This window comes from Hyperolius riggenbachi, chromosome 9 (genome assembly GCF_040937935.1).
Source record: "Hyperolius riggenbachi isolate aHypRig1 chromosome 9, aHypRig1.pri, whole genome shotgun sequence".
In the NCBI taxonomy this organism is placed as follows: domain Eukaryota; kingdom Metazoa; phylum Chordata; class Amphibia; order Anura; family Hyperoliidae; genus Hyperolius; species Hyperolius riggenbachi.
The window spans coordinates 251,534,452-251,553,290 of record NC_090654.1 but is presented as its reverse complement, the minus strand read 5'-3'; the positions used below and the strand labels follow the sequence as shown (position 1 = coordinate 251,553,290).

Here is an 18,839-nt window from a genome sequence, read left to right as displayed (position 1 = left end):
CAGCACTTGATAATGATCGTCAGGAGCAGGTAATGTATAAGAATGCGTCCTTCCGCTGCGTGTTCTGCAAAATGAAATTAGGTACAAGCTCCCCCCCCCTGCTCCTGGTCAGAAGGAAAAGCAGATAGAATTGCATTTGTGAGATGAGGTCCTAAGGTAAATTGTAGGGGAGAGAAAATTAGCTTACCAGTATGTTTTTGGGATGTGGAAGGACACTGGAGCGACCAGGGAAATTCGTACATCCACCAATCATCGCCTAGAACAAAGAGGGCTGAAATTCCACACTGAGAACAAGTCGTGGGCTAACCTCAATGTTAACTGGCCACCTTCCTCCCATATAAAGTTCCCAGGTGCCCCCCTCCCTCCCCCATACAGTTCCCTGGTGTTTAGTGCTTTCCCCCTCCCTGCCGCATATGGCTTCCCTGGTGATCTAGGGCTTCACCTCCAATATAGCTTTCCTGGTGGTCTAGAGTGGGCCAAACATAATGCAAAGTGGGAAAACCACTTGAGGGCCTAATTTTATGGCTCTGAGGGCCAGATTTTTCCAGCGGGCCGTAGTATGACATGTATGGCCTAGAAAGAGGATTCTGGGAATCATCATTGTACAGACACACTGCTAGGCTGCTTATTTTGTTCTAGTGATGGGGAGGAGAGAGGGAGCGTACAGGAGGTGCCCCACTTTGGAAGCTACAGTTGAAGACCAACAGAGGTCAGTCATTACTTAACAAACATTAGGAATCTCTAGTGACTAAAGGGTGTACTCACACTAGATTTTTTGATCAGTCCACGGAAGTTGAGTGTGTGTGTGTACACCATTAAGTGCTATTCCATAGATTACAGCATACCATTCACTCATGGTCTTTAGTAGCAACACTGATTTTGTTACATAGTCCCGATTTTCTCTGTCCTGCAGTTATGACAACAATTAAATGATACTGTACACCGAGGCTAGGGAACTCTTGTTTCCATGGTATCTATCCATGATCTGTTGCCCACAGTATCTTCTAAAGTTAATTCTGCGTGACAGAACAGGCACAGGTAACCGCTGATTGCAGTAAGTAGTTTATAATCATATGCTTGGTTTACACCGCTTAAGTCGGGGTCGCTTGTAATGCGATGTTATCCTGTTTCTCCTGCAGTTTACCATCGCAAGAAAAAGCAGCTGGAGGGAGCACGGGTGAGGCTGCAGAGCACGGAATATAAGCTCAGTAAGATCCGCAGCTCCATCATCATGACGGATTACAACCCCAATTACTGCTTTGCTGGGAAAGGAGCTGGGCTGAGTGAGCTGAAGGAGGTCCCCCGGAAAAACATAACTTTACTCAGGTATAATTAACTGCACCAGAACGGCTATGTGTATAAAAAAAATACCTAGTAAACTTCAGCAGTAATTATCAATACATTTAAAGCTTCCAATGATCACCAGTTTAAAGAAACAACCTCTCTTTATGAACAAAATGCCTCTGTTCTTACTTTCCTCATTGTTCTTTTTTAAATTTCAGTCCATAGAGGTGCATAAATCTGTGTACTTACAGTAGAACAAAGAGAGGTTTCCCCCTCCTCCTCCACCGCCTGTTCCAGCACTGGCACTTCGAAGGATTACTTGTCGACAGCTCAAGCATGTGCACAACACAGACCTGCAGGGGCAGTGGGAAAAACTGAGCCCGATCAGGTCCATGCTACAAATGCCGGCTGCACCGGTGCAGTAGCAAGGACCCGATTGGGCCTCACTTTTTCCACCCAAGCCCGATCACATCCATGCTACCGCGCATACACAATCCGGCTGCACCGGTGGAGTAGCACGGACCCGATTGGGCCTCACTTTTTTCACCAGAGCCAGAGCATGTCGACGCTACTGCACAGAGGCAGTGTTGCCACCAGGGGCGTCGCTAGCCCTGTTTTGGGGTGGCACGTGCCCCCAATCTGTTCTGGGGTGCCACGGATCTCAGCGGCTCCCTCCAGCCGCCGCCGCGTCACTCAGACCTCAGGATCAGGCGGCGAGCCGGCGACCAATCGTGCGGGCGCTAGGACCCAGCGCCCGCACTGATATGCGGAAGTGACATCACTTCCGCATATAGAGCGGGTGCGTCCAGCGCCCGCTCGTACAACTGGTTAGAGATGGGAAGTTCGGATCTTTTCAATGATCCGGATGATTCGAATCGGATCATTGAAGAGATCCGGATCTTTGATTCGAATCTCGGATCATTTTACTACCGGAAGCATTCGGGGGTGAAATGAACAGCAGGACAGGTCTTTCCCTGCTGTGGACAGGAGAAGGGGAGGGAGTGGACACACAGAGAAGGGGAGAAGATGGACAGAGGGCAGGGAGTGGACAGAGAAGGGAGGAGGGACGAGCAGAGAGCAGAAATGTTTGCACGTAATACCCACATGCTGAAGTCATATGCTTTACATATATTTCACCTATATGTTCATCTGTACACTTTGAAAGAAAAGGTCGCACAGTGGAAGAAACCATTACCAGAAGATAAGTGCAGCTGTTTAGTGCCGAGTGCAGGAGGATTATATTGCCTTTCAATCACACTGTCTGCAAAGTTACTGAGCTGTGCTGAGCCAAAAGCTTCCAATGTGATCACTGTGCAGCACTACGGAACAGCCAGTCTATAATGGGCAGCACGTTATAGCCAGTATGTGTGCTCTACACATATCTGGCAGTGGCATCCATGTCCCCTCTCTCTCATCTACCTGTGGCTGCAAGGCTGGCTCCCCTCCAACAGAGCGATCCATCTCAGCTCTGCTTCCAGGACCCCGCTGAGAGGGGGCGTGTCGCTCCTGGCCCTGCCCCTTTTGCGATCCGAATCACTCATTTTGATGATTCGGATGATCGACTCATAAAATAGATTCGGATCAAAGATCCGAATCGTTCATGATCCGGACAACACTACAACTGGTCGGGTCGCCGCTGATCCTGAGGTCTGCTGAGAGGTAGGGGGGGAGCGGCGGCGGCTAGAGGGGGGGCCTCCCTGTCACTCATTCACTCCCTAAAGGGGCTCCCTGGCACTCACTCACTCCCTAAGGGGCCTCCCTGTCACTCACTCACTTCCTAAAGGGGCTCCCTGGCACTCACTCACTCCCTAAAGGGGCTCCCTGGCACTCACTCACTCCCTAAAGGGGCTCCCTGGCACTCACTCACTTCCTAAAGGGGCTCCCTGTCACTCACTCACTTCCTAAAAGGGCTCCCTGGCACTCACTCACTCCCTAAAGGGGCTCCCTGGCACTCACTCACTGCCTAAAGGGGCTCCCTGGCACTCACTCACTCCCTAAAGGGGCTCCCTGTCACTCACTCACTCCCTAAAGGGGCTCCCTGGCACTCACTCACTCCCTAAAGGGCCTCCCTGTCACTCACTCACTACCTAAAGGGGCTCCCTGGCACTCACTCACTTCCTAAAGGGGCTCCCTGGCACTCACTGCCTAAAGGGGCTCCCTGGCACTCACTCACTACCTAAAGGGCCTCCCTGTCACTCACTCACTGCCTAAAGGGGCTCCCTGTCACTCACTTACTGCCTAAAGTGGCTCCCTGTCGCTCACTCACTGCCTAAAGGGGCTCCCTGGCACTCACTCACTGCCTGAAGGGGCTCCCTGGCACTCACTCACTACCTAAAGGGGCTCCCTGTCACTCACTATCGGGGTCCCTGTCACTCACTACCTAACTGGAGGCGCCTGTCACTCACTAGCTAACCTGGGGGTCCCTGTCACTCACTACCTAACTTGGGGGGCTACCATATTAAGGGGGCATTCTGCCTATTTATGTAAAATGCTGTCTATTTATGTGCCTCATGACTGCTGAATTTGTGTTGTTGGGAGCCTTATGATTTGTTGGGGGCCTCAAGATTGCTGAATTTGTCTTGTTGGGGGCCTCATGATTTGTTGGAGGCCTCATGATTGCTGAATATGTCTTGTTGGGGGTCACATGATTGCTAACTGCGAGACTATGGGAAAAGCTGAATCCTTATCATATGAGACAATAGCATTAAACCTACTTTTTTAGCGTTTTAAAACAGACAATAAAACTGGGAGGTTCTAAAAAATTGAATACATTTTTCAGGAGTAGGATGGATGAAATTGTTTATCTTCACAGTTTATTTTCAACTTGGATTTTCCATAATGTTCATGTATTAAAACGTTTGTACAGTATTTAGTTTAAATTGCTGTTGCCACTTTGCGATAGATAAGTGACTTTTGGGTTGCAGTTTGGGCACTCGGCCTCCAAAAGGTTCGCCACCTCTATCATAATTTAATGTCCCACCATTGCTAGGTTCATGTAAATTTGTCTCCACCCGTTACCACACCTATATTCTGGTCCATGGCCCACCCATTTTTCGGTGCGGCGCGATAAGCACGCCGCACAACGTGATCCTCATTTTTTTGGCACGCTAGCTGCAGTGTGCTGAATTCTGCTGCCTACAGTATGTACAGTATACGCTGTTCTCTAGTGCCTGCACTGTGTGCTGATTTACCTCCAGTGTGTACAGTGTAAGGTGTTACTCTGTGCCTTTATTGATTGTAAACCAGCTATATTGTATGCTGATCCCTGCTACTTTCAGTATGTACAGTATTAGCTGTAAAGGCTGGTACACACATACAATTTTGATTAGCCAATTTTAGCTCTGTTCATAAAATTCATTGTCTGTTGGCCCACTTACTGCATGGGGGTGGTAAAATTGGGGGTCAGTGATTGACCAATCAAAATTGTATGTGCGTATACATCTTTGATCTATGCCTATACTGATTGTAAATTATCCAAATAAAGGACAGGGGGCTCCATCCAATATTTCGATGGGCAGGCCCATTATCTGTAGCTTACACCGCTGCTAAGTCCATGTACATTTGGCCCCACCCATGGCCACGCCCACTCACCTCATGGCCATGCCCATTTTTGCCGCGGTGCCCACAGGTGCCCCCGATCTCCAAGGACCCTAGAAACGCCCCTGGTTGCCACGCTTCAGGGATTTCAGTACTGGATCGAGCCAATGGAGGAGGATGGGGATATCCTTTCCAGGATCCAGAGGGTAACCACTCCTGAGGTCAGTATCTACTTTTAAAGAGGAACTCCAGTGAAAATAATGTAGTAAAAAAAAGTGCTTCATTTTTACAATAATGATGTATAAACGATTTAGTCAGTGTTTGCCCATTGTAAAATCTTTCCTCTCCCTGATTTACATTCTCACATTTATCACATGGAGACATTTTTACTGCTGGTAGGTGATGTCAGTGGAAGGAGATGCTGCTTGCTTTTTTTGGGCAGTTGGAAACAGCTCCCAAAATGCAACAAGTCTCTCACAGTGTGATGTCAGAACCATGGTCCTGACATCACACTGTGGGAGGGGTTTCACCACAATATCAGCCATACAGAGCCCCCTGATGATCCGTTTGTGAAAAGGAAAAGATTTCTGATTGGAAAGGGGGTATCAGCCACTGATTGGGATGTTCAATTCTTGGTTACGGTTTCTCTTTAAGATTCCTGACAATGTTGGCATTTCAGCAGTGTTTCTATCGATACAACTATAACTTTTGTATTACTTAGCCCATCAAAGTGAGACATAGATTGTTTTTTTTTATGGTGAGGGGTATCCGGTCAATGAAGTTCGGGTGACGAACTTCAGGAACCAGGAGAGGAAAAAGGAAACAGAAAACATCAGGAGTGCTAGATAGTGTAGTATTTCCAGGCAATGAAATAATGTGTGAAACAGATACTACTTACAAACCTGAGTTTAGGTTTGGCAGGTGGAGTATCCAGCTCCACACGTATAGAGTATCCTCTTCAGGATAGGTTGGGTCGCACTCCAGAAAAAAATACCACTAGATAATTATCTCAAGGGACACCCCTGTGGGGAGGGGAAAACTGTACACAAAATGGGAGGAGGAGACGCCTCAGTGTAGTATGTAATGGCTAAACCAGGGTAATGAAACAGTCTTACCTGAGTTAGGAGGTTTAAAGAGTTTTATTGGACACTGGCGCTCCCAGTCCATGTGTGCAGCTACATAAGACACTGTACTGTAGATCTGAGGAAGCAGGCAGGTCCCGGGAAACGCGCTTTTTCTGTGTCCAATAAATTATTATCTTTAAACTTCTTACCTGAGGTAAGACCGTTTTAATAGCCACGTTTACCCATTGCATACCACATTGGGGCGCCTCCTCCCCTTTTGTGTATCTAGGCTTTTTGTTTGGGTGTAATTTGTTTCCACTAATTGTTTAATTTTTGGTGGCATTTTACAGGGAAAAAATGGGGGTGAATGCAGAAAGTAGACATCATAGAATCTCAACTGGTTAAAGAAGTTCTACACACATTGCCAAAGCAAAGGAAGGATGGGGAGAAATGAAAGGGGTTGAGTCCTGGGGGAGGGATAGAGATATGCATTCTGTGGACATTAGCAGGTTAGAGTTCATTTATGCTGGTCTCAGTCTCTGACATGCTATGACTGAAGTCCAGTACACTCACTGAATGGTTCTCGGACTTCACCTCTTCCGAGAATCTAGCTTGTGTACGGTGGTCCTCGATGCTTCACAGTGCGCCGGTGATTGATCAGTCTTGCAGGCCAGGGGTGTTGTTCTCCTAGTCACTCCACCTGTTCTGTGCCGTTCCATCATGCATGTTGTCAGCCTTCCTCCACTCTGCATCACAACAGAATGTGTCTCTAGCCTCTCGCTGACCACCCGGCCACTTTGCTCTCGCTCGCTTCTCAGGCTCAGCACCTACTGTACTTGTTGGTAGCAAGTTGCTGTGACACTGACAGTGTAGTCTGCCACTCTGCCTGCCAGTGCCAGATATTGCCTGATATTGACCTCTAGTCTGCCTGCCAGTGCCAGATAAATTGCCTGATAATTGGCCTCTAGTCTGCCTTTGCCACTGCCAGATATTGACCACTAGTCTGCCTGCCAGATATACTGGGCACTGTTGTCATTTTATTGATTCCAAAACCTTTAGAACTAATTATTGAACAAGGTTGCCCAAACTTTCGCATCCCACTGTATATATCTATATATCTTTTTTTTCGGGGGGGGGGGGGGGGGGGGTTGGGGTGATTACACTCACCTCTTTTCCCAGGACTAGACCCCTGCAGTAGATTGTAGTTTCTTCTTGCCCTATAAGCAGGGCCGGTTTAAGCAACAATGGGGCCCCGGGGCAAAATAAACCTGGGGGGCCCCCATCAGATACCCCGGAACAAAAATTAGTATTAAGGGACCTTTTTTGCAGCTGGTATAGTCAGGGTGTGAAGCCCCAATCGGTTGGAGCTCCACATTCTGGCTACCCCAGCCTACATGGGGGACAAGGGGTTAAAAAGTTTCAGGAGGGGGGACGCCACATAATTTTTTTAAAAAAAAATTCCCACACTCTAAACATAAAAAAAAAAATGGGAAAATAGGAAAAAATGCCAGAGATCTTCATACAGCCATATTGCGGCTGTATAGCAATCCCGGGCCAAAGTGCTGCAGCTGCGTATGGACCCCCTGGAAACCCCATCAGGAAATGTATTGCTCTTTCTTTTGATGCATGTAAAATTACACTACCATTGGGTTTGCTACTAAAAGTGACATTTACTGCATTTAAAAGTATACTTTTTTCCTTCAAAACTTTAAAATCAATTTTCTCAAAAACTATAAGGTCTTTTTGAAAAAATGTTTTTACCTCTTATTCCCAATGATCTCCTTAACATATCCTGAAAATTTAGGGTTGCTAGCATTTAATGTGGATTTGCTATTAGCTGTTAAAGTCGGCAGGTTTTTAAATGTGTATTTTTTTTTCCTTTGAAACTTTAAAATCGATTTTCTCAAAAACTATAAGGTCTTTTTGAAAAAAAATGTTTTCCTCTTGTAGCCACTGGGGGCCCCTACAAGCTCTGGGGCCCTGGGGCAATTGCCCCCTTTGCCTCTATGGTAGCGCCGGCCCTGCCTATAAGGAGCTGAAAGTGAGTGGGCTTTATTGCTGTATATTAGGGGCAGTGCAGCAGGAAATGAGCCGCATCCTTTAGGGTCCTTTGGTCACAATGAGTCTTTTCTCTCTGTGGGTTTGTATGAATGTCTGTGTGTCCTGACTCAGTTTCTAAGTTGTGAGCACTCAGTCTGCAGAGACTCAGGACTTGCCTCTCTTTAGGGGTTTGGAGATGTTCCAGGTATGGGAACAATTTATGGTCTCTCCATAGTTACTGATATATGGTTAGCTTCTGCTTCATGTCACTCCTCCATTCCTTCACAAAAATGTTATTACAGCAATTAAAGCAGAATGCCAAGCATCAGTCCATGGTGTTGCTACACTGTTAAGGTCGCCATAGACCTGACGATTATGGGCAGATTCCACAAAGAGACACATTTATCTCTAATCCAATCTGATTAGAGATAAATTTGTCTGTTGTCGATTCTGCCCATATACTACAGGCCGATTCCCGTTCGATTTCAGCATGAAATCTTCAGGAAATCGTCTGAGCCCGCCACGTCCGCACCACCGCAGCCCACCAATGTGTAAATGTGCCCCCAAACCTCCCCCCCCCCAGTGTGTGCATTTATACATTACCTGTCCTGTAGCAGCCTCCGCGCGGTTTCCATCCATCTCGCCGGGTTACAACAGTCATGTGTGTGTTAGAACCTGGCGAGATGGACGGACGCCGCGCAGAGGCTGCTAAAGGACAGGTAATGTATAAATATAAATGCAAACACTGGGGGGGGGCACATTTATACATTGCAGCGGTAGCGGGCGGGGTTTCGTTGCTCGTTCCGAAATCGTCTGCTGTACCACCGCATGCCCAACTAACCAACTTCAGCCCAACATCTTGCTGCAGATGATTTCCGTCCCAAAATTGGTCGCTTTGTTGGTTGGGCATGCACTTGGCGGCACCGATTTTCATCCAATTTGATTATAATAATCGAATTGGATGGTCGATCAGCCGCCAAGTCGCCTGATGTATGGCCACCTTAACAATAAAATGCTATGTACACAGATTAAGACATGGACAAGGGCACATAAAGTACAGACAATGAGAGTGTGTAAGGGGAGTTTAGTAGTGTCGGGGGATAGGAAGAAGTATCTTGGAAATCGCAGTGGAAATTCCCTCCCTCTGCAACACATCCTTGTCCCAAAGGTTAAGGGCAAGGAACTCTTGCTCACCTCCATGTACCCAAAACAAAATGAGGGGACATATGGTGCTATGTGATTCCACCCGTAATACAAAAACAACCAAGTAGCCCCCTTCTCTCAAATAGGTGAAAGAAGTATTTCAGGTCTGCAACCTGTCTGAGAGATACTGTACTTTGATATTATTTATTAAATACTTATATGCACAATATAAATATCTGGATGGTGAGAAGACGTACGATGGTCAGACTCTGAAAGTTTCGTATCTGCTTCTGGACATTCTGCAACTTTTTTCACTTTTTTTTCTACTCTTCACTAGAGCCCTTGGTCATGGTGCCTTCGGTGAAGTTTATGAAGGGCTGGTGGTTGGCATTTCAGGGGACCCCAATCCTCTGCAAGTTGCCATTAAGGTTAGTACATCACAATGACACCTATTCACATAACAATACATCACATTACAGACAGTACACGACCCATCAATGAACCCAAGAACTCTGTTGCGACCCGGCTACTCACCATAGCCAACTCACATGGCCTAGTACAACACACCAACGCCCCCACTCACACTGCACGTCACACTCTCGACCTTATATTCACTAAATCCACCACCATTGCAGACCTCGACATTGCACCATTTCCACCCTCAGACCATTACCTTCTCGCCTTCAACCTCCTCACGGAAGGCACCTCCAAACTACCCGCCCACCCACCTGGTCGATGGCAGCGAGACCTACGCAAGCTCAACCCTGGCGTCCTTGCTGACTCCCTCCATGGCCTATCCTCCACTCTCCCCACCCTAACCTGTCCTAATCTTGCTGCAGCTCAGTATCACCAAATTCTCTCATCAGCCCTAGAGAAAGCTGCTCCACCAATATTCCGCCGCAACCGACCCCCTAACCCCCAGCCCTGGCGCACTACCCATACTCGCAACCTCCAGAGGGAAACACGCGCCACTGAACGAAAATGGTGGAAAACTCGACTAAACCAGGATTTCCTACAGTACAAGACTAACCTGCAGCAGTTCCACACTGCCCTTGCTCATGCGAAGCAGGAATACTTTACCAAGCTCATCGGAGCACAAGCTTCCAATCCCCGGCGTCTTTTTAGCACCTTCAACTCCCTGCTTAAACCCACCCCCCCACCTTCTGTTTGCTCCCTCTCTGCCACAGATTTAGCCACCCACTTCACCAACAAAATAGTCTCCATCCGTCAGGAAATATCCAATCTTCAATCTTCACCTCCCACCTGCTCACAACCTACTCCTTCTCCACCCTATCCTCCCCTCACCTCCTTCACTCCTACTACCACTGAGAAGGTCAACCACCTACTGCAGACTTCCCATACCACTACCTCCCCCCTTGACCCTATCCCTTCTGATCTACTTCAGCCTCACTTCACGGATCTGGCCCCAGTCCTCACTACCATGTTTAACCTCTCCCTATCCACAGGCACCTTCCCCTCAGACTTCAAGCAGGCCACTGTACTGCCTCTGCTCAAGAAACCCTCCCTCGACCCCTCGCTACCCTCCAACTACCGCCCGATCTCCCTCCTCCCCTTCGCCTCAAAACTCCTTGAGCGTCTGGTTCACAAACGCCTGACCCAGTACCTCAATGCCAACTCACTACTAGACCCACTGCAATCTGGATTTCGGCCTGCCCACTCAACCGAAACGGCTCTCACCAAAGTGGTCAATGACCTTGCCTTAGCTAAAGCTGAAGGTAAATACACCATTCTCCTCCTCCTTGACCTTTCAGCAGCTTTTGATACAGTAGATCATCCCCTACTCCTCCAGTCCCTCCAATCCATGGGCATTCACGATCTCGCCCTGACCTGGCTTTCATCCTACCTCTCCAACCGCTCCTTCACGACCTCCTTCAATGAGTCCTCGTCCACCCCCAACCACCTCTTAGTGAGAGTCCCCCAAGGCTCGGTCCTTGGCCCCCTACTGTTCTCCCTATACACATCCTCCATTGGCAAGGTTATCTTCTCCATGGGTTTTAACTATCATCTGTATGCAGGTGACACCCAAATCTATCTCCACACCCCTGACATATCCACCACTACCATGGACAAGGTCTCCTTCTGCCTATCTGCCATCTCCTCCTGGATGTCCGCTAGGTTCCTAAAACTAAATCTAGACAAAACGGAATTTATGATCTTCCCACCCCGGTCATCCCTGGACCTCCCAGATGTGCAGGTCACTGTTAACCACACTACTATTCACCCTACCTCTCAAGCCCGCTGTCTGGGTGTCACCCTGGACTCCGCACTCTCTTTCACTCCCCACATCCAAAACCTCACAAAGTCCTGCAACTTCCACCTTCGTAACATCTGTAAGATTCGCCCTTTCCTGACCCCTGCCACCACCAAACTCCTCATCCATGCCCTCATAATTTCCCGCCTCGACTACTGCAATGCCCTTCTGTCTGGACTCCCTAAGACCCGAATAGCCCCACTGCAGTCCATCATGAATGCGGCTGCCAGAATTATCCACTCCTCCCATCGCTCCACCAGGGCGGCTCCCCTCCGTGAATCCCTCCACTGCTTTCCTATCCAGTCCAGAATCAGATTCAAGATATTGTGTCTGACCTACAAATCCATCCACAAAACCTGTCCAACCTACATTTCTGATCTTACTCAGAGATACACACCAAGCCGCTCACTCCGCTCCTCCAATGAACTTCGCCTGACCGTCCCCCGCATCACCCAGTCCCATGCACGCCTCCAAGACTTCTCAAGAGCCGCTCCAACACTATGGAACTCCCTACCTCCACCCATTAGGGCAGCCCCCTCCTTCAACACCTTCAAGAAGGCCCTCAAAACTCACCTTTTCACTCTTGCCTACAACCCCTCACAATTGCTTTAAACCCACAGCCGAACTCTGGTCCCCTACCTCTCGTGTCCATACCTCTCCCTCTAGATTGTAAGCCTTTGGGCAGGGTCCTCACTCCTTTTGTGTCCTACCTGATCATGCACCTCTATTACTGTGCACCCATGCTATGCATTTGAGTGAACCTAACTTGCCTAACTCCATGCTCCCATCCAGTGACTGACTAAGCATTACCTTGTACTCATACTGTGCTGTGTGATCTGGTTTTCTTGTATTCCTGTATTGTCATATTGCTGTTTGTCACCCCTAAATATTGTCTGTAACCTAAATTAATGTCCAGCGCTGCGTAATATGTTGGCGCTTTATAAATACAACAAATAAATAAATAAACTAAAAGCAGTAATTCAACAGTCTAAATCTTTAGGAAATGAAGAACAAAAATTTGCCTTTTTAAAACAGAAAGTATTTGCGATTATTCAAATTGGAGTGAGCATTTGATGCCTCCCACAATGCATCACTGCTGAATGTGAAAATCATCCTTTTATGTACATGAAAGGTATTTATTTATTTTTATTTAATGCAAAAAGGTATAAAGAGGTATCAAATGTATTGTAAAATGTGAACTGTATTTTTATTTTGTGTGTATTTTTTTTTTACCACTAGATGGCCTCACACACTGTGTGTGCTTAGAACAATCACACAGACAGTGTTGTTACAGGAAAGATCATTGGCTTCTCTTGAAGCCAATGATCTTTGGTTCAGGGAACATTTCTTCCCATTCATCATTCAGTCCCGACAGTGCACAGCAGTGGTGGAGGACGTTTTAAAACGTCTGCTGGTCCGTTCAGAGGGACCGACAGGACGTATTAAAACGGTGTGCGGTTGGCTGGTGGTTGAAATACAAAACAAACAGAGGTCACTCCTGAAGAGAAATTAATGAGGTTATACAGACCGAAATTACACTTTCATTTTATGCTGCTATCCTCTTGTCACATAAAACTTGGTAATTTACCTGCCGGGTCTGTTAATTTACCTGTTCCGCCGGAAAAAAACTCCCCGAAGCCACGTAGCCTTCGAGTTCTATATAAGAGTTCCAATTCTGTTTTCTCTACTTGGAATAGAAAACAGAAGGTGTATTTTCAGCAAGGGGGGGGGAGGGTCTTATGCGATGGAACGAGAGCCTATGCTATTTTTCTTCACCAATCAAGCTGAACAATGTTGTGCCTCCAAGTTCTGAAACCAAAAATCGATTCTGTGTCAATCAAACTCATGTGAACAATAGCAGATTCCTTCATGATCGACCGATATTTTCCATCCTGCCCAATCAAGTTAAGTGGTCGATTTGAACAAATATCGGCTCATTTCTATCGATTGAGCAGAATAGATTCACCCCCAATCTGATAAAACTATCGAATTGAATGGTCAATCCATCAGGAAAAATATCTGGGCACTTGTATAGTCTAAGGGCAATTGCCTTGGAATCCAGTTCACCTCATCAGTTTGAGCTTGAGTTGTGGGAGGAGTGTCTTGAGGAATATCACCCCCCCCCCCTCATTTCCCACAAAAAGCAAAGGGAGGACACACAAAGATTATGTCCTGGCTGGGATTTACACGTGGGACTCCAGTATTACAAACAAGATTCAGACTTCGCTCAGTAGTATCAGCTGTTTAAAGCCCTCTCTTTATTTGTGGATAGGACACATAAGGAAATGGAATCAGAGCCGGATCTTCAACCAGGCAAACTAATCAATTGCTTATGGGCCCCCAGGAGGTCAAAAGGGCCCCATAAAGATTTATTGCCTCTGTTCATGTAGTCCTTTAGTAACTCTTTCAGTCTTTAAAAACAAGATCTCTGCAGCAATTCTCTACTAACTACAGAGATAAGAAGTTATACAGGCAGGCACACACAGAGTTAACCCCCTCCCCTTAAATCAGAGCTGTCAGACATGGGCTGGGTGCTGGAATGTGATCTCTTCATACAGGAGCCACTTGCTAGCTTAGCTAGAGAAATTTGATGTGGCAAAAACATCTGTAGTTAAACTTTTTTTCATAGTAGCATCATCATTTGTTCAAAAGCCTATGACTTCTGTGCGTAATGTTTACATTTAGTTCCGGTCTTTGCTGAACTTATTAGCCTTAATTTTATTTCCCACATAAGAGGCACATAAAGATTTATTGTCTGTCTCTGTTCTGCTTATTGTCTCTGTTCAACTCTTTCAGTCTTTATGCTGGGAATACACGGTACGTTTATTCCCACATAATCGAGCCGCTGGCTTGATTCCGGCACGTCCCCGCTCGTTCCCTCGGGCGCCCGGATCGATTCCCGATCGTCCCCGCAGGCTCTTTCTTATCTTCCGCTCGTTTCTTCTTTTGTCCTGCCCGCCGGTATCGAGCGCGGAGTCGATCCGGCGGGGTATTGGACACGTCGGAAATTATCAATCGAGACATCAGCGGCTTGATTATGCGGGAATAAACGTACCATGTATTCCCAGCATTAGATCTCTGCAGCAATGCTCTACTATAGAGATAAGAGTTCTGCTTGTGATGTTCACAGTTGGTTCCTGTCATTGCTGAACTTGACCTTAATTTTATCACCCTAGTTGTCCAAAAAATATCTAAAGCTGGCTATGCACACATCGATTTTGAACACTAATTGAATCTTCCAGTAATCTATTGCTCATACATATCCAATCGATTGGCTTTCAAGCGATATTGTGCTGTTTATCAATCTCTGTGGTATGGGGGCAGGACAGTAGTGGTTGGGGATCGATGGTCCATAACTTTGCTCTGCATTAAGCAGTATAGCACTTGCAGTTTGATTGAAGCTTGATAGAGTTCTGCTGAAGCCTATCAGAATTAAACTTGCTGTGATAGAGGTTGATCACTAACCAATTGAATGGAATAATGATCAATTGGCTAGACATATTGGGGCATTATTGACCTGTGTATGACTAATGAGAATGAGCGAAACTGACAAACTTGCTGTGAATAAACTCCAATCTTGCTGTACGAGATCCTCACAACCCGAATGCCCGGTACACACCATGCAATTTCCCATCAGACAGGTCAAATGGATTATTTCTGACAGATCCGAAAGTGATCCGATTCTGATTTCCGATCGTTTTTCTGATCAATTTTGTATAGAAGTGTTTGGAAAATGATCAGAAAAATGATTGGAAATCCATTCGGACTTTTCAGATAATTGATTTAACTCATCTATCTAATGGGAAATTGCATGGTGTGTACCAGACATTACAGTCAAATTTGCCATGTGACAGGCTTAGGCAACAATAAAGAAGTACAAGGGGTCATCACATTTTCAGTGTGAACAATCATGAAGTTGTTGATCTTAAATCTGCCTCGCTGTACTCACTTTTGCTGCCAGTGGTTTAGACATTAACCTCCTTGCCGGTTCAGTTCCTCCGACAAGGAGGCAGCGCAGGAGGTTTTTTTTTTTTTTTTTTGGTGGGGGATGCCGCTGAGCGGCGGCATCCCCAAACCCACTCCGATCGCCTTCGGCGATCAGAGTATGCAGGAAATCCCGTTGAGAACGGGATTTCCTGCAGGGCTTCCCCGGTCGCCATGGCGACGTGGCGGGATGACGTCACCGACATCATGGACGTCGGGACGTCATAGGAAATCCCGATCCGCCCCTCAACGCTGCCTGGCACTGATTGGCCAGGCAGCGCAGGGGTCTGGGGCGGGGGGAGCGACTCGGCGCGGCAGGTTGCGGCGGACCGGCGGCGAGCGGCGGCGATCGGAAGTTACAAGCAGCTAGCAAAGTGCTAGCTGCTTGTAACAAAAAAAAATTATGCAAATCGGCCCAGCGGGGCCTGAGAAATCCTCCTGCGCAGGTTACCCCGAACTGAGTTCGGGATAACCGGCAAGGAGGTTAAAAGACAACTGTAGCAAGAAGAATATGGAGGCTGCCATATTTATTATCTTTTAAACAATACCAGTTTCCTGGCAGCCCTGCTGATCTATTTGGCTGCAGTAGTGTTTGAATCGCACCAGAAACATGCATGCAGCTAATGTCAGGTCTGACAATAATGTCACCTGATCTGCTGCATGCTTGTTCAGAGGCAATGGCTAAATATATTAGAGACAGAGGATCAACGGGATAGCCAGGAAACTGGTATTGCTTAAAAGTAAATAAATATGGCAGCCTCCACATACTTTTCGTTACAGTTGTCCTTTATTAGTTGTGTGTTGATGTTGTTGCACAGCAAATAACCTTACACTGCTGTACACTGACTGCTTTACATTGTATTACAGGCAGCGTCATATCTTCAGTGTTGTCTGTTCCATGAAACGATGAAATACAATATTTACAAAAAAGTGAGCGGTGCACTCACTTTTGTGAGATGCTGTATGCTGGAAGACAGGGGCGTAGCAATAGGCCCTGCAGCGCCTGCGCCCGCGGGGGGGCCCGGCCCCCCCCCTGGGGCCCGCTCGGGGCCGTTTTTTGGGGGCTGGAGGGGTGGCAGCATGAGGGGAAAGCCTTGCCCACAGTCGGCGGGGAGAGGGGAAGTTCCCCCCTCTCCCTCACCTCGGGGCTCTCCCCTCTGCGCTCCCCTCCAGCTAGTTACCGTCTGTGGGCAGCGGGCAGCAGCGGCAGATACATACCTTCTTCCTTGCGTTCCATCGCCGCCTTCTCGCTCTAGCGGCTGACGTCACTTCCGGAAGCGGAAGTGACGTCAGCCGCTAGAGCGAGAAGGCGGCGATGGAACGCAAGGAAGAAGGTATGTATCCCGCCGCCGCTGCTGCCCGGCCCGCTGCCCACAGACGGTAACTAGCTGGAGGGGGGCGCAGAGGGGAGAGCCCCGAGGTGAGGGAGAGGGGGGAACTTCCCCTCTCCCCGCCGACTGTGGGCAAGGCTTTCCCCTCATGCTGCCACCCCTCCAGCCCCCAAAAACCGGCCACGAGCGGGCCCCGGGGGGGGCGCTCTGAAATTCTGCAGGGGGATTTTCAGGTGTCTGCTGCCCACATTGCGATTTTCAGGTGTCTGCTGCCCACATTACGATTTTCTGGTCACTGCTGCCCACATTGCGATTTTCAGGTGTCTGCTGCCCACATTACGATTTTCAGGTGTCTGCTGCCCACATTACGATTTTCAGGTGTCTGCTGCCCACATTGTGATTTTCAGGTGTCTGCTGCCCACATTACGATTTTCAGGTGTCTGCTGCCCACATTGTGATTTTCAGGTGTCTGCTGCCCACATTACGATTTTCAGGTGTCTGCTGCCCACATTGCGATTTTCAGGTGTCTGCTGCCCACATTGCGATTTTCTGGTGTCTGCTGCCCACATTACGATTTTCTGGTCACTGCTGCCCACATTGCGATTTTCTGGTGACTGCTGCCCACATTAGGATTTTCTGGTGTCTGCTGCCCACATTACGATTTTCTGGTCACTGCTGCCCACATTGCGATTTTCTGGTGTCTGCTGCCCACATTACGATTTTCAGGTGTCTGCTGCCCACATTACGATTTTCAGGTGTCTGCTGCCCACATTGCGATTTTCAGGTGTCTGCTGCCCACATTACGATTTTCAGGTGCCTGCTGCCCACATTACGATTTTCAGGTGTCTGCTGCCCACATTACGATTTTCAGGTGTCTGCTGCCCACATTACGATTTTCAGGTGTCTGCTGCCCACATTACGATTTTCAGGTGTCTGCTGCCCACATTACGATTTTCTGGTGTCTGCTGCCCACATTAGGATTTTCTGGTGACTGCTGCCCACATTGCGATTTTCTGGTGACTGTTGCCCACATTGCGATTTTCTGGTGACTGCTGCCCACATTGCGATTTTCTAGTGACTGCTGCCCACATAAGGATTTTCTGGTGACTGCTGCCCACATTAGGATTTTCTGGTGACTGCTGCCCACATTAGGATTTTCTGGTGTGTGCTGCCCACATTATGATATTCTGGTGACTGACTGCTGCCCACATTAGGATTTTCTGGTGACTGCTGCCCACATTACGATATTCTGGTGACTGCTGCCCACATTAGGATTTTCTGGTGACTGATGCCCACATTGCGATTTTCTGGTGACTGCTGCCCACATGGCGATTTTCTGGTGACTGCTGCCCACATGGCGATTTTCTGGTGACTGCTGCCCACATTGCGATTTTCTGTCCCACATTACGATATTCTGGTGAACGCTGCCCACATTACAATTGTCTGGTGAATGCTGTCCACGTTACAATTTTCTGGTGACTGCTGCTCACGTTACGATTTTCTGGTGACTGGTGCCCACATTACGATTTTCTGGTGAACTCTGCCCACATTATGATTTTCTGGTGAACGCTGCCCACATTACGATTGTCTGGTGAACGCTGCCCACATTACGATTGTCTGGTGAATGCTGTCCACGTTACAATTTTCTGGTGACTGGTGCCCACATTACGATTTTCTGGTGAACTCTGCCCACATTATGATTTTCTAAAGGTCCACATTACGATTTTCTGGTGAACTCTGCCCACATTACGATTTTCTGGCCCACATTACGATTGTCTGGTAAAATGCTGCCCACTTTACAATTAATTTACAGTGAAACGCTGCCCCATTACGATTATTTGGCACCTATGGGGGGGGGGGGGGGGCCCATCCAAATATTCGCAGGGGGGCCCAGTGATTTCTAGTTACGCCCCTGCTGGAAGACATCCTTTCAAGAGTGTGGCGGGGGGGGGGGGGGGGTAAATTTATTGCTCTGCTTGGGGCCCTGCATGCTCTTAATCCGGCTCTGAATGGAATCAATCTAGAGACATTAATGACCTTTGCTTGTCACATAGCACTGATCTTGGTTCCTTTTGTGTATAAGTTTTTCCATGGGATGCTAAGCTGGCCTGTTTACAATAAACAAGCCTATTATAAGAAAGGTCAGATGAACAAATATAACCATTGTGTCTATTATTCATCATG

The 18,839-nt window shown here is 47.7% G+C and overlaps 1 protein-coding gene across 3 annotated transcripts in view; it reads left to right on the top strand.

Moving 5' to 3' along the window:
• The window catches only part of LTK (leukocyte receptor tyrosine kinase), a 334,656-nt gene that overhangs the window by 289,704 nt on the left and 26,113 nt on the right, over positions 1-18,839 (top strand). For all 3 annotated transcript variants that reach the window (XM_068254290.1, XM_068254289.1, XM_068254288.1), the window contains 2 exons: positions 1,140-1,326; positions 9,406-9,496. In XM_068254290.1, the coding sequence (XP_068110391.1) occupies positions 1,140-1,326; positions 9,406-9,496 (278 nt within the window). The remainder of the gene's footprint in view (positions 1-1,139; positions 1,327-9,405; positions 9,497-18,839) is intronic.